At 44.1% G+C, this 15,719-nt stretch overlaps 1 protein-coding gene across 2 annotated transcripts in view; it reads right to left on the bottom strand.

Moving 5' to 3' along the window:
- TRDN (triadin) overlaps positions 1-15,719 on the bottom strand; it is a 118,848-nt gene that overhangs the window by 45,102 nt on the left and 58,027 nt on the right. The window contains exons 4-5 of one of the 2 annotated variants that reach the window (XM_050949840.1): positions 14,970-14,999; positions 11,037-11,066 (exon numbers count right to left, since the gene is read on the bottom strand). In XM_050949840.1, the coding sequence (XP_050805797.1) occupies positions 11,037-11,066; positions 14,970-14,999 (60 nt within the window). The remainder of the gene's footprint in view (positions 1-11,036; positions 11,067-14,969; positions 15,000-15,719) is intronic. The other variant, XM_050949841.1, reaches the window with a different exon arrangement.

Below are 15,719 nucleotides of genomic sequence, written 5' to 3'. Positions count from 1 at the left end.
GAACGGCGAGAACTTGGTTGAGGCCTGGGGGACCTCTCGCACCGCCAAGAGCAAGGGCGGGAGTAGCTGGTCCCACCGGCGGAGGTCTTCTGGGGGGAATTTCCGCAACATATCCTTGAGGGTGCGATTAAACCTCTCTACCAAGCTGTCGGTTTGGGGATGATACACCGAAGTTCGCAGTTGCTTGATCCCCAGGAGCCTGCACACCTGCTCCAACAGCCACGAGGTGAAGTTGGTCCCCTGATCCATGAGGATCTCCCGGGGCAAGCCGACGCGGGCGAAGACCTTAACCAGTTCGCCTGCGATGGTGCGGGCGGTGATGTTACGGAGCGGGATCGCCTCGGGGAACCGGGTGGCATAGTCCAGCATCACAAGTATGTACTGGAACCCCGCAACACTCTTAGGGAGGGGTCCCACCAGGTCCATGGCCACCCGCTCGAAAGGGGTCTCGATTAACGGCATCGGGACCAGTGGTGCCTTGGGCGTCCTCGCCGGCGCGGTCAACTCGCAATCCAGGCACGAGGTACAATAGTCCTTCACCTCGCGGTATATCCCCGGCCAATAGAAGCGTCCCACTATTCGGGCTAGGGTCTTTTCGGTACCCAGATGTCCGGCAGCCGAGACGTCATGGGCCAGTTTCATGACCGCCCGCCGATGACAGCGGAGTACGAGGAGTTGTGACCGGGGCTCCCTGGTGTGTGGGTCCCTCTCGACCCGATACAAGCGGTTCTGTCGCAACTCGAAGTGTGGCCACCGGGCAGCTCGCCCGGGATCGAGGATAGTTCCATCCACGGCGGTGAGCTGTTCATATGCCTTGCTGAGGGTGGGGTCAGCTCTTTGGTCCCGGCAGAAGTCCGTGGGGGCCGACGGATCCCTGGCCTCGCCTGGGGAAGCATCGTCCCCATCCTCGGCGGTGGGGTGCTCCGGGGGGTCCAGCTCATCCTCTTCCATTTCTGGGGGCCCCCGCTCATCGTCCTTCCCTTCTGGGGCCTCTCCTTCCAAGGCCGGTACGGGACCCAGACCGCCTCCGGCATGTCGGCGTAGGACGGCCGGAAACCCAGGCCAGTCCCGGCCCAGGATCACTGGATATGCCAGACTCGGTGCGAGACCTACCACCATCCGTCGGGTCACCCCGTCTATTGTCAGCTGGGCCCAGGCACTGGGGTACGGCCGTATGTCGCCGTGGATACATTGTAAGCGAATTTCCCCCAGGCGTGCATCCGCCGGGGGACCTAAGTGGCTGCGGATTAATGTCTGTCTGAAGCCGGAGTCGAGGAGGGCCACGGTTGGGTACCCCTCAACCACCACGGGCGCCGTAATCTTGGCGGGCTGTCGGCGACGGGCCCGAGCCTCCCCGGAGCAGACTTGGCCAAAGGTACACTCCATTTGGGGGCAGTCCCTCTGGAGATGTCCTGACTTGCCACAAGAGAAACAAGGCCCTAGTTCGGATCGTCCTACTCGGGGCCGGGTCCTGGGGAAGTCCCTTGCAGGGTTCCAGGGCACCTTCCGGGGAGCGGGAGTTGGGGCTTGGGCCGGCCGTGCTGGTGGGGCTGCAGCCCGGGTGGGTGTCGCCTTCTTCTCGGGGTTGGGGCGTTCTGGCCCAGGTGGGGTTGGTCGGCCTGTCGGGCTCACCGGGGCTTCTGCCGCCAGGAAGTCCTCCATCAGGGTAACAGCGGCGGCCAGTGTTGCTGGTCGATGATGGAGGACCCAGGCTCTTCCCCGCGATGGAAGGATGTGGGTGAACTGTTCGAGGATCACCTGCTCTGCTAGCTCTTCCGACGTTCGACGTTCAGGCTGCAACCACCGCCGGCAGGTCTCTCGCAGTTCCTGGGCCACCATACGAGGCCGGGCCCCCATGGGGTACGTCAGGCCCCTGAACCGCTGTCGAAACGTCTCCGGGCTCACATCGAGGGCATCCAGGATAGCGGATTTCACCTGCCTATAGTCCTGGGCGGCCTCGGCAGACAGGCCCCGATAAACTGCCTGAGCCACTCCTGTCAGGTACGGGGCCAGGATGGAGGCCCATTGGTCAGGATTCCACCCCGCGATGGTTGCCACCCGCGCAAAGGTGACCAGGAAGGCCTCAGGGTCATCACCAGGGCCCATCTTGGTCAGTCGGATCGGTGGGCGGGGCCCCGGGCCGCCATCGGTGCCTCCCGACTGGACCCCCTCTCGGGGCCCCCGCTCTGCTGCAAGGTGCTGGAGGCATTTCAGCTGGAACTCCTGCTGCTGCTGAACCAGGTCCTGGATCAGCTGGCGCTGTTGAGTCCCCAGCTGCTCGATGAGCTGCTGCTGCTGCTGGAGCTGGGCGGCCTGCTGCTCCTCTTGCCGTCGTGACTGCGCCGCCTGCTGCCGATCCTGGTTCTCGGTCACAAGGGCGGCGAGTTGGGACAGGTCCATCACGGGGGAGGGGGCTCCCTCTCCCGCAGCCCCTCGTTCACCGGCGTTAAGGGTCCGTGCCCACATCCTGGGCGACAGTCCCTGGTCAGGTGCCACGTGTAAGCCGGTCGTCGGGGCTCGTCCCTCTCAGGCGCTGCGGGGAGCCAGGGCGCCTCCTAGCACGCCTTAGTCCGGGTAGGCTTAGCCCTTCCGCAGGTGTTGAGGGGCGTACAGTGTCTGCAAACAAGGCAGAGCCCCGGCCCTCTAGCCGGGGTCGGGGCTCTCAAAGTAAATAAGCCCCAGCCCTTGGGCAGGGCGGGGCAGTAGCAGTTCAAGCTCAGGCCTCTAGCAGGGGCTGAGCAAACACAGTATCAGCCCAGGCCGTTGGCAGGGCAGGGCAGTGAAAGTTCTAGTTAGCCCTGGCCCTTTGGATCAGGGCAGAGCAGTGGCAAAGCCAAAGGGGACCCAGCCCTTGGTCCGGGCGGGGCACCAAACACAAGTCTAGTTAGCTCTGGCCCTCTGGATCAGGACAGAGCAGTAGCAAAGTCAAAGGGGGCCCAGCCCCTGGTTCGGGCAGGGCACCAAACACAAGTCTAGTTAGCTCTGGCCCTCTGGATCAGGACGGAGCAGTAGCAAAGTCAAAGGGGCCCAGCCCTTGGTTCGGGCGGGGCACCAAACACAAGTCTAGTTAGCTCTGGCCCTCTGGATCAGGGCAGAGCAGTGGCAATAGGCGGGAAGAGGGGGAGTCTGCCACCCGGTTACGGGTTGCAGGGGGAACGCAGGCCCTCCCACTCCACTGCGTTCCAGCCCAGGGCCCTAGCAGCGGTCAAGAACCGCTGCGGTCAGTGGGGATCCTGGCCGCAACACACTGACATGGGTTCGGGCTCTTCAGGAGCCAAACCAGGGTCGGCTATCCCCGGGCTACTTCCAGCCTCCCCCTCTCTGGGTACCTGGTCCTTGCCAGCGTCGTCTGGGGGGTCCCAGACCATGGGCTCCTCCGGGTACCGGTCGTGAGGACCTCAGGCCACTCCTCGGGGTATCGGGCACACGGCAGGTCAGGCCGACGTTCCTCCGGGTACCGGGTCTGAGGCAAGTCCAGCCAGCGCTCCTCTGGGTAGTGGGCGCGAGGCAAGTCCAGCCAGCGCTCCTCTGGGTAGTGGGCGCGGGGCAGGTCCGGCCAGCGTTCCTCTGGGTAGTGGGCGCGGGGCAGGTCAGGCCAGCGCTTCTCTGGGTATTGGGCGCGGGGCAGGCTGGGCCCGGCGGGAGCCCAGGCACCAGCGTCTGTCCTCTCCGGCAGCCTGCCCCCAACTGAACGCTGGGGCTGGGCTTTTATACTTCCTGTCCCGCCCCTTGACTTCCGGGGGGCGGGGACAGGCAGTGCTGACTCTGCCCACTGAGGCACCTGCTCTGGCTCGTCCCTCTCAGGCACGGCAGGGAGCCAGGGCACCTCCTTACAGTGCCTAAAACTGGGCCATACAAGCCTAAATCCCTTTGTAGATCTGAGCCAGCATGTTTACATAGCTCTAGAGGAGTGTAAGGAGAGCATATCTTATGTAGCTTCACATATGATTTCTGAATCTGGCCCATTGACTGATAAATTGTATGCTATTAGCAGAATCATGCACACTGGTTCAAACATTTGGGGATTGTTAGGAGATTCTCAGCTGCTGTAAACTATCATAGCTCCACTGACTTCAAATTTTTCAAAGACACTGCTTGTCTCCCCACCCCATCCCTGTCAAAATCCAAGGAAACTTTTGTGTTTCAGATACAGTCTTTGTTTGTTTGTTTTTCCCCTTGTAATGGTTTTAGTGGATCATATAGTAATTTAGTTCAAAAATGTTCATATACCCAATGGAAGGTTGGTAAATACAGTAGATAACCTAAACTGACCCCATGACATATCGGGGCAGATCCAATCTGACATGAGTATTTCTGAACAAAACTATATAACTCAGATAACTCCCCACCAGAAACATTCAAGATTTCTGAATGGATTATCTAACCTACAGCAACACTTATGACACAACACATCATGCAAAGTCCTTAAAGAAATTGAATATATAAAATACACTCTGAACTTGCAAAATTTGCCTTTACTAGGATTTTTTCCCTAATCTCTTTAGGCAGTTGGAGCCAGCAGAAAATACAACAGTCTAGAATACATTATTTCTGCACATTACAAGTTAAATGTTACCGGCAGAAACAAGTATATGTCTCTATGTTAATTTAATTTGATTAATTTACAAGCCATAAAATGGTAACAACTAACTAACCCCAAATATTTAAAACATCAGATTTTTCTATTGAGGATTTTTCTTCTGCAGTTTTGATACTCTGTGTTTTACGCTTTATGACAAATAGCTTTAATTTTCTAGTAATCACATCATATCTTATTTCTGAGTTGACAAAGCAGCTGTAATATCATAGAAGACTTACATGGCCAGTTTAAAGCGCACAATTTATCTCTATCAATGTGACATACTGTTAATAAATCCTCAATATTATGAATTCATGTTTAGAAAAATGACAGAATCAAGCAGCAGCAAGGATAATCTTTGTCACCAAGGCAACCATCCCGATTCTTGATGAGATGGCAGCACAGTTTATTAAATTATTGCAAAGGAATATGTATTTTAAAAGATGTATTTCATTGTTAGGGTTTTCTAGTTATCAAGCAGGCTTTAAAAATTATCGTTTTCCCAATGTTGCTGGTTTTTAGAAGGGACAAAGAGTTTATTTCCTAAAATGTGGGCACTGCTTGACTTATCTAGAGTTCTGAGGATATACAGAACATGCAGTATAATTGTTTTATATGCCTCCAAGAAGAAAAACTAGCAGCCCACTCCCCAACCATTTTCAAACTCTGACAGGAGATATATTCACTGACTATATTGTTAGCAGGTCTGCACAGCTGTATGTTGTTGACCCAAAAAAAGCTGATAGTCTGATGACAGTCAGATTTACATGAGCTAAATCTGCAGCTTGATTGAAAATCCCTGCTGAACAAGCAGTTTTGGAAGCTCTTCCTCTCTCCCTCCCTCTTCCCCTCCCCCACCTCCCCTTCACCCAGCCTTTACCATGTTAATTTTCTTTATCAAGAGTTTACAGTGTCTGCTAACAGCCCTACTCTCCCTGTGCACTACAAAGACCAAGCATTAGTAAGAGGAGGGACGGAGAAAGAGAAGTAAATTATAGTTTCCTGAAGCACTTTATACTAGAGGTGCCCTCTCAGCACAATTCAGCCTCACATTAGTATGAATAATGTGCCCCTTCATGATGAGGCAGGAGGAGGTTCTTACTCTTCCATCAACATATACAGTGGTTAATTTCCAGTCTGCTTATATTACTGTGCTCTTGTTTGGCTGCTCCCTGTTAATAAGTACTCAGTTGTAATAACATGCATTATGGTAGCACTAAAGGACCAAACTGAGGACACCGTGTTAGGCACTGTACGTGCACATAGTGAGAGACTGTCCCTTCTCCAAAGAGCTTACAATGTAAACCAAAGGAACAAAAACAAAGAAGAAGAATATGGTACAAAGGAAATAGTATTATTCCCATTTCCTAAATAGGAGCTTTATGATTAAATGACTTACCTATGGGTACACAGGAAACCAACATCAGAGCTGGTTACTGAACCCTGATCCTCTGAAGTCTAGGCTGGTCCCTTAATCACCATCTCTAGTTTCAGGCTGTGTTTGTTCTTCACTCTTTCTCCCTCCCTCTTCCCTCTTTTTCTATACAGAACAAAAATGACTTTTACAGGCAGTGAGACTAAACATTTTGGCCCAGATCTACAAAGGGGTTAGGCTCCTAACTTCCACTGAAATCAGTGAAAGTTAGGAGCCTAAACATCTTTGTGGATCTGGACCTTTGAGTGTTTAAAACCTTCACTTTCTCAAAAATGTCCATATGTGAAAAGGGAAATGGACCCCACCCAAAGGGCCTGCCAGGATTAGGGTTAATAACTCAGCCTCCAGTGTCCGGAAGCCCTACAGCTGCTGCCCACAACTAAGCTGGACTATATCCCTGCTGGTTTATCTAGCCTACCTAGCAACAGGTGCATGATTATCCTGGAAAGTTAGTGGGGCGGGGGGTAAATAAACCGCAAAGTAAGAGGTGGAATAATCTGGGTTAAGAGCTTCAGAGAGGTCATTTTTAACTTGCTCTTAGACTTTGCCTTACTAAAGAATTGTAGTCAACTCTCTTCTTGTTAGTTTCCTTAGCAGACATTTGAAATAGTACAGCTGTGGCCTAGCTCTCCTGTACGTGGAAGAGGCTGGTTAGGATGATAGCTATTTTAATGGGATGCGAGGGGTAGGAGGAAAGGAATCTGAACAAAAGACTCATTCCCAATAAAATGTTAATATTTCATGGAGCCACAGTCTATGCAAAACACCAAGTCTTTAGAGCAGCAACAATACGAAAAAATAAACGGCAAATATTTCTGACTGTGAGAATTAACTCTGGGGTTGCATCTACCCTATGGGCCTCGCCTTTGGAACTGGCCAAAGAATTGATGGTGTAGACTTTAAAAAAAGCTATCACTTCTATGCTTCCCTGATCCTTGGAGCTGCCAGGATTAAGTTGAAGTTGCTTCACACATGCTCTAATTTATGGCCAAAGACAACAACTCCTGGAGGGCTTTTATGGCAGCTGGAGATAGCTAGAGTTCAGTAGTGATCGAGCTATGCCTCCTTTCCTTGATATAGTCCCCTCCACTGAATGCTACTCTACACCTTAAGCGATTCTTCAGATGGCCACTGAAACCAGAATTAGGCCCACTTTGTGCTGCAGAAACAGTGCAAAAAAAAATTAGCATGGATTAGGATCTGATCCCATACATTTTTAAGTAATCTCTTAGCATTGGTGGAGCTCCACCCAAGCTATCAATGGTAAAAACATTAGCATATGCTGACCAGCAACATCCCCATCACCAATCCCATAGGTGTTTTGATCATGGGGTGATATTTTGATAATAACCAAATTATCCAGATTGTGGAGAGAGAAGCATAATGTATCCCCATTCCCCCACAACCTCCTGCTCACCTACACAGAAACTAAAGCTAAATTTGATATAACTATCTCTGTTTATATGCTACTACTTTGGGATCAATGAAATATATGCCTTTTTCCATCTGCCATGACTCAAATCATATTCTTTCTGCTACAAAATAAAATGCTTTTGTTCTAGGGTCTCAAGGAGAGATGGGGTGGTAAAGATATACATTGCTGTTTTTATTCATTAAAGGAGAATTTTATTGTTAAGTCATAGAACATTGGCATTGATCTTTTACCATGGTAACAATGTGCCTGGGCATTTTAATATATATAGTAGGTCAGTCAAAAATGTTCCACTGAACGGTTTCCATGAAACATTGGGGTTTTGAGTAAATACAATTTTTCAAAGTGTCTACTTTCCATGGAAAATATTAGATTCAGCTATACCGCTCCAGTGTCTCATGGAAATTGTGGTTCATCATGATGCACCGCCTCCCCACATCAAGAAGTGAAACCGTGGTGCATGACTGGATACGTAAGCCAACTAGGGAGCCTGGCCTAGAGAGGAGATGCAGCTTGAGGCACCACAGTAGCATTTCCAAATCTATTTTGTTTTTTGGCCAAAATATTTCAATTTTTGATTTTTCAACAGGAAAAAAACTCTTCTGATCAGCTCTAATATACAGGGCAATTTTTCATCTGAGGGATGGCAGCATTTTACATTGTCTCTGAATTGAGTAATCCCTTCAGGCAGATGTTCAAGAGCACTGATGTTCAGTGAACAACATGTAACCGTCCTCATCTGAAGGAGCACACAGTAATTGAGGACTTTGAAAGGATAAATTTGGGAGAAATGTGGGATCCTCTTAACCCCAATTAATTTTTAATACAGATTTCTTCTCCTGCCCCCCTCAAAAATATATAAATCTCTTTTTCTGGGACCCCACTCAAATGGCCATTGTAATGCACCTCATTTCAGCGCTTTCCTGATGTTCTAACACTAATAAACTCTGAACCTGTGTCAAACAGAAGGGGGCAGGAGGAGGAATACAATTCAGATAGGAATTTTGCACTGTGCCTCTCAAACGAAGAATTAATGAGTCAGGACCCGAGGATCTCCTGAGAGAGGATTTTCATCAGAAGGAAGCACTTGCTATTTTTCTGGAAAGTAAGACATTTCTTCATGTCTTCTCTTAACTCCCACCCACCGAGTCTGATTTTCAGGCTCTCTTCGTTCCAACTGTGGTACTATGGACCCCCAACCAGAAAAGAGATTAGACTCACATCCTTCTCTTCCCTCTTTAACAGCAACTAGCTCAGCTACCCTCTGCTATAGCAGGAGCACAAATTAAAAGAGCTCAGTAGCATCATTTGGACAGGAAGCTAAACTCTCTGAAACCTCAAGTGCTACTACACTTCTATCCAAAGGATCTTTAATGACCATATGGAGTCAGGAACTCTTTTTTTGGATCTTTCACAGGAAAGCAGTAAATTTTGGATTGGAATGCCCCATGACATCAACCCAAGTTAAAAACCTTTCTTTCCACAGCAAAAAGAAAAAAAGAAAAAAAAAAGAAAAAAGGAAAAAAAAAAACCCTGGAACTGAAAATTCACTCTTGCCTAAGGGTAGGTAGTTGTGTTTTCTTTAGATAATCTGAAAAATATTTTCTTCATATTCTAAAGTGTTTCCCTTGTAGTGGATATGCCATTGCTCTTTTGATCAGCATAAAAAGCAAGATGAGATCGTCAAGAGAACATTAATAATAGAAACTGATGGTAACAAAAATCAAATAAAAAAATATCTGGGGAAGTAGTTTTGTGTGTGTTTTTGGCATTCACTCAGTTCTGAAGATATTTTTTAAACACATTGCTTCTTACACAAAAATTCACAAAACACTTTATAGTGAGAAGAAGCTAAAAGAGAAATTGAGAACACTTTACAGAGCTGGGAAACAAGAACTCTTATGCAGAAAAAAGAAATATTGCCATATGGACATATAAAAGAAAAGTCAGCTGATCTCTGAAAACACTAAAAATGCAAATAAGTATATACTCTAGGGATGAGTGCATAGAATAATTAATTTCCCAAATCACAAACCTCAGCCATATAGACAAATTCAATAAGGGGCCATACCTTTCAGGTTGCATTCATGCTATTCAAATATTTGCTTTCCCAGCCTTTTTGCAGCTCGAAGGAAGAAATTTGGGTTTGGAAATATTTTTATTTTCTGGCCTAAAAATTTATGAAACATGACTATCGTCCAAAGGAGCCTTGCCCATCCTCAAATATTCTTTCAGATGAGCTATTGGATAACATTTTAAAAAGTGACTTATATGACTTAAGAGCCTAGGGTCCTAATTTCAAAAGTGTATACTGGAAAAGCTATACCATGATAAGAAAGTTGGTTAGCAGTGTGAATTTTTACCAGTATAAGCTCTGATGTAGATGAACTCAGACTGGCATAAAGGTACTTTATACTGGTCTACATTGTATTGCTTCCTGAACTGGAATAAGCTATATTGATATAGCACTTTTATTGCATATAAATGAGTCTACAATGCAGGAGGGGATTGCCACTTTAAGTATTATAGTTAAAGCGGCAATTTTTAAATTTTATTTATTTATTTATGTATTTATTAACACTGAATCTTTTAGAATAGTGAAAGACAAAAGAGCATGGTTAACTATCAGTTATAGCTATGTGAAAATTTTGGGGAAAAAATTGAAATATGTAAAATGTCTGCTTTCAAATCTTGATATGAAAACTAACCGGTCACAACAATCTAATGACATAATGGTTTCACTCACCTACTGGTATTTATACATTGAATTTTGGCCCAGATCTTGCAATTCATAGTGTGTGGACAGGCAGACTGTACCCACATGGCACATCATTACTAGAAGAGTTCTCTAGTATGTTTACAGTCTCCTAGTATCCTTCTGTCCCATCCCCCAAAAAAGCATATCATTTCACTGACTCATTTGAATTTAGAGAATTCTGACTACGCTGGTTGTCAAGGAGCTTTATTTATCTGTATAATTAGGCTAGTTTCTCCCAATTTGCAGTAGAAAGTTCTGATGTTTCTTGCTTCACTACTGTGAAAAAGCAACACATCTAGGAAACAGGGAGGGTGGAAATCCCTATACAATATCTTTTCTTCTTCTCCAGATAAATCACTGCCTAGAATTTGGGGTTCTACAAACTGGGAAATCACATGATTATCACACCCCGAAGACTAATATGAAACAGAAAGGTACTGCCATTTTCCTCTATTTGATGTCTAAAATTTCTATTTTGTAATATACTAGGTGGAATGTGATTTCATTTTTAGAAAAACAGAGTTAATGTGAGTTTGTGTCTGCATAAGAACAATAGGATCAGGCCCTTGCATTCATGTATCTGCCTAGGTATATATGTAGCCTCCATCACCACGGTATACCTGAGTGCTTCTGTGTATTTCAGAAATCTCAAATGTCTTCTGTTTTTATGTATATCAATATCTGTTACACCACTAAAAGTCCACTAAATAATATTCAGCCAGTGTCCCGCATCTACTGCCATGTCAGTGCTTTACTTGCACAGATATTTCTAACTTACTTTATTATTAAGCTCCTTTTTGATTAAACTAAGATTGCTTTAAAATTCACTCACCTCTTTTTTTGGTCACAGGGTAAATTTCAGCTAAAACAAAGGAAGAATGTTAAGTTAAAAAACAAAGTTTGAACAAGCCTAAACTGCGAAATATAAAATAAACCCTGATCTAAGACCTATTGATTTCAATGGCCTTTGGTCATATCCTAAATTCCAAAGATTGAGAATAATTTCCATATGTAAAATATTAATTTGTACATAATATCACTAATCTGTATATTGGAAAATTAACTTTAAATTAGCCTTATATAAGCTGTTATTCTATTCTACAGTTCCAAAATGCTGTAGAGTAATAACATTGCTAGTAGTAAGTTTTGACTACTGCCATAGGCCTCGTGCTAAAACTTCTGTGCTTTTAATTTGGAGTCATCTCTAATAAAATGTTATTCTAATTTTTGGGGCTTTTTCTCCCCCATCCCAAAGATTCAAAAAGACTATCAGTCCCATTTTGCTTCCATCAATAAAGATCCTCGTAGAAAAGGACTGACACCGGGCTTGGACGGCAGAGGCACAAGCGTATAAGATGTGATGAATAAAACTCTCCTATTATAATGAGAAATTTTAATAAAAGAAGCATACAAAAAATGAAACATACTGTTGTCAAATAAATTGATTTGTCCATAAAAGTTTTATTAACCCTGAAACATAAATCAACATTATCAACTATAACCATTGATTTAGAAAAATGACAGCTAAAACATATTAAGTCTGTTAGAAACCATTATTAGATTTTTGAATAGTTTTCATGGAAACGCTAAGAAATTTTATCACGCACTGAGTACACATTGTTAAACATTGCAAAGCTCTTTACAGAATACTTTTTCACTATGTCCCCTGATAGTTATTTTTTTTTCTGCACAGTATAAAATGTTCAGTCTTTTCCAGTGACTAAATATAAATATCAGTGATAATGCTGGGGATGAAGAAATTCATTTTGGTAAAGAATGTACTATGATAAGCATTTTCATCCTTTCTAGTGGCTACTGACACCAATATTAGCCCTATTACATGTACCACCTTCATTGTCATTATTTGTATCCCTATTATCTTTGCTTGCAATTTGCATTCGTGTCAAGGTTATCTTTGCTTTCTTTAGGCTCATAATTATCATTATTATTCTTCCTTTCTTCTTCTTTCCTTATCATTACTGTGATGTCCTTACTATTCCCTTGAACATTTTCTCAGTAAAAAACTTTACTGTGGTATCAACTAAATTTTAGTGCATTTGCAATTATGGTACTTCCAAGATAGTGAGAATTTTGTGCAGACTGTTAGTGCACACAAAATATGCTCTGGCTGATAGGCCTGAGAACTGAAAAATATTCAAGGAGTTCACTGAAGAGATATGTGGGTTTGTGGGTGATATCAAGCTGAGAGGAGCTGCAAGTGCTTTGTAGAATAGATATAAAATTCAAAAGGATCTGGAGAAACTGAAAAAATGGTCTTAACTAAATAAGATGAAATTCAATAATGACAAATGCAAAGTGCTCCATTTAGGAAGGAACAATCAATTGCACACATACAAAATGGGACGTAAGTAGGAAGGAGTACTCCAGAAAGGGATCTGGGTTATACTGGATCACAAATTTGTAAGTGTAACACTATTACAAAAAAAAAAGCCAACATCATTCTGGGATGTATCAGCAGGAGTGGTGTAAGCAAGTCACAAGAAGTAATTCTTCCACTCTACTCCAGTTGAAGCCTTATCAGCATGGAGTATTGTGTCCAGTTCTGGACACCACATTTCAGAAAAGATGTGGACAAATTGGAGAAAGTCCAAAGGAGAGCAACAAAAATGATTAAAGATTTAGAAAACAGGACCTATGAGGAAAGATTGAAAAAAAAATGTGTTCGTTTAGTCTGTAGAAGAGAAGACTGAGGGGGGACGTGTGTGTAGGCAGTGTTTTATTTTGGTAGCATTTGGAGATTTTGTTTCTAAATGTACATGCTCTTATGTGTTTATGTTAGAGAAAGCAAGTCAAAGAAGTGCATCTTGCACTTGCAGCAGATGGCGAGTAGCTTTCTGATGGTCCTTAGTTCCTAGGGGAGTTCATTCCATAGTCTCATACCAGCCCCCAAGAATGTTTTGTCTCCTGTTCAGATGAGCCTTATAGCTATGATAGAAAGTTCCATTATACCCAAGGAGCAGAGTTGTCTGCCGTGGTCTTCATCCCAGAGCTTTCTGGCAAATCTTTCAGAAATGCTGGGCCCAGGTCACTGAGCACCTTGAAGATAAGGATCAAATTCTTTAACTTGACTCCATATTACATGAAAAGCCAGTGTAGACAGCAGAGACAGGTACAATGTACTGTTGGTAGACTATGTTGCTGAGGAGATTTGCTGCAACATTCTGCACTGGTTGGAGTTTAAGGGCTTGTGGCTTTGGGCCCAGATATATTATATTGCCGTAGTCCACATGGGAAGTGACAAAGGGGTGCATAACAAAGGTCAGGTCAACATCCACCTGGGACAAAGTCTCTTATCCAGCTGGAGATGGTAGAAAGTATTGTTTGTGGATGCTGCTAGCTAAAAGCTTAGTATCAGTGAGCAATTCAGGAGCACTCCTAAACTATGGGCTGAATTAATTAATTGTGAATATGCCCCCTTCAGCCAAAGCAGACTGCATGATGGGGTGCAAATGTTTCACAATGCTTTTCTGTACCCACCAGCATTACCTCTGTCTTGCTAGAGTTCAGCTTCAATCAGCTGTTCTTCATCAAAGGCTACGGTGGTAGTGCTGTAGTGCTATAGTGCTGTAGCGCTACAGCTGTAGTGCTGTAGTGCTGTAGTCATATCAGTTGAAGGATAAGTAGTGCTGAGCATCAGTGGCCTAATTGCTTCAACTGAAATCAATGGAATACTTCCCACTGGTTTCAATGGGAACTGAGTTGGTCCAGTGATGAAAAATCCCAGCTATAAATCATAGGTAACAGGAGAGCAAGTTTTCCCACACTGCCTACCAGTTTGCCACAATTTTGACATGAAGGAATGTCTCACAAGGATGAGTAGATGGTCCTGTTCTCCATGCGCATTCAGTTCTTGACCTCTCTGCTGAGACTGCCAAAAAAGGCTATTAAGGGCTTAATACAACTCGGGGTAATTCAGAGAAAGCTGGATTAAGCCCTTAATGTGGTAGTGATGGTTTCTGTGATATGGACGTTTATCTATTGCAAATTTGATAGATATTAAACTGTTATCATGTAGATCACTGAAATGTCAACAGGCGGTAACGACTTTTGTTATTATTGCCAAACTGTGCTCAGTTTGAACAGTAAACTAGAAATGAGGGGCTTTATATCCTATTAACAATATCCTGGGTCTTCCAGCATATTTTCCTTTTGAGTTAACAGGAGCTGAACTTAAGTTTTGTGGCAATATTTGGAAAGATTTGTATCACAATTCTATTTGCTTCATCTTTTTTTTCTGTAAAAATCCAATGGTAATTATGTAAGTTATTTTCAGAAGTATACAGATAGTCCTTACTTTAAGCTTTTACTATAAACCTGGGCAAGAGGTGAATACTTTTATATTCCACAGCTGCTTCCTAAGGTGTCTATTCTTTCCAGGCATGCATGTAACACAAATTGACATAATATAAGTCAATAGGTAGATAATACATATAAAATAATACTGTAATCGTGCTCTTGGTTTTTATGAATATTTTTAGCTGCACAGCATAATGAAACAATTAAGACTTCTCCTAAACACACTGCACATCAACAAACAACACTTCAAACCTTATTATAATTTGACATTCCTAACAATTTCAATTTACATACAGCATACACAGTTAGTAGAATAACAAAAGCAATTAGTGACAGAACCAGTGGTATAGAGATAGCAGGTTTATACTAATTTAATAATTTAATATAAAAGTATCTAAAAACATTTAATATATCAAAGCATGTGTTATTTATAACAATGAAAGCCAACCTTTTTTTTTCAGCGGAGGTTCCACTTCACCTAAACCAAGATGGAAAAAACACAACAATCAGATAACTGGTAGCAATGTGATTATTTTTTTCCATGCTAGTTTATTTTCATTTTTAAAAGCATTCAAAGTTTATGCCAAACATGTTGAGTAACAAGAACTCTATTCTGAGATTTTAGATTTACACCCACACTTCTGTTTCCATGTAGGCTTTCTAAGAGGAACAACAGATATGTTAAATGTATTTTAGGCACCAAAAAATTTCTAGAACTTATAGTTAAACATGTGACCAGATACTGGCATGTGAGCAGGGCTACTCAGGGGTGGGGGGCAAGTGGGGCAATTTGCCCCAGGCCCTGGACCCCCATAGGGGCCCCCACGAGAATATAGTATTCTATAGTATTGCAACTTTTTTTTATGGAAGGGGCCCCAGAAATTGCTTTGTCCCAGACCCCCTGAATCCTCTGGGTGGCCCTGCATGTGAGTGGAATTTGTTTAGTTATAAACCTGAATCCATATTTTAAAAATGGGCACAGGGATTCCATTCTACAAAGAAAGCATTCCAAATGATACTTCTTGCAAAGTTCAGAACAAAAGAAACCTAATAATGCTTTCAACGATGTCAATGGCAAAAGTCCCATTGACTTCAGTGGGAGCAGGAACAGTCAGTTGCCAAAGTCTGATGCTATGCCTCCACTTCTGACATGGCTTTAAGCATTACAAAGAAATGGACCCATATACTAGACTCTTAG

The sequence above is a fragment of the Gopherus flavomarginatus genome, chromosome 4, assembly GCF_025201925.1.
Source record: "Gopherus flavomarginatus isolate rGopFla2 chromosome 4, rGopFla2.mat.asm, whole genome shotgun sequence".
Lineage (NCBI taxonomy): Eukaryota > Metazoa > Chordata > Testudines > Testudinidae > Gopherus > Gopherus flavomarginatus.
Note: the sequence above shows the minus strand (reverse complement) of the source record. Positions and strands in the feature narration are given on the sequence as shown.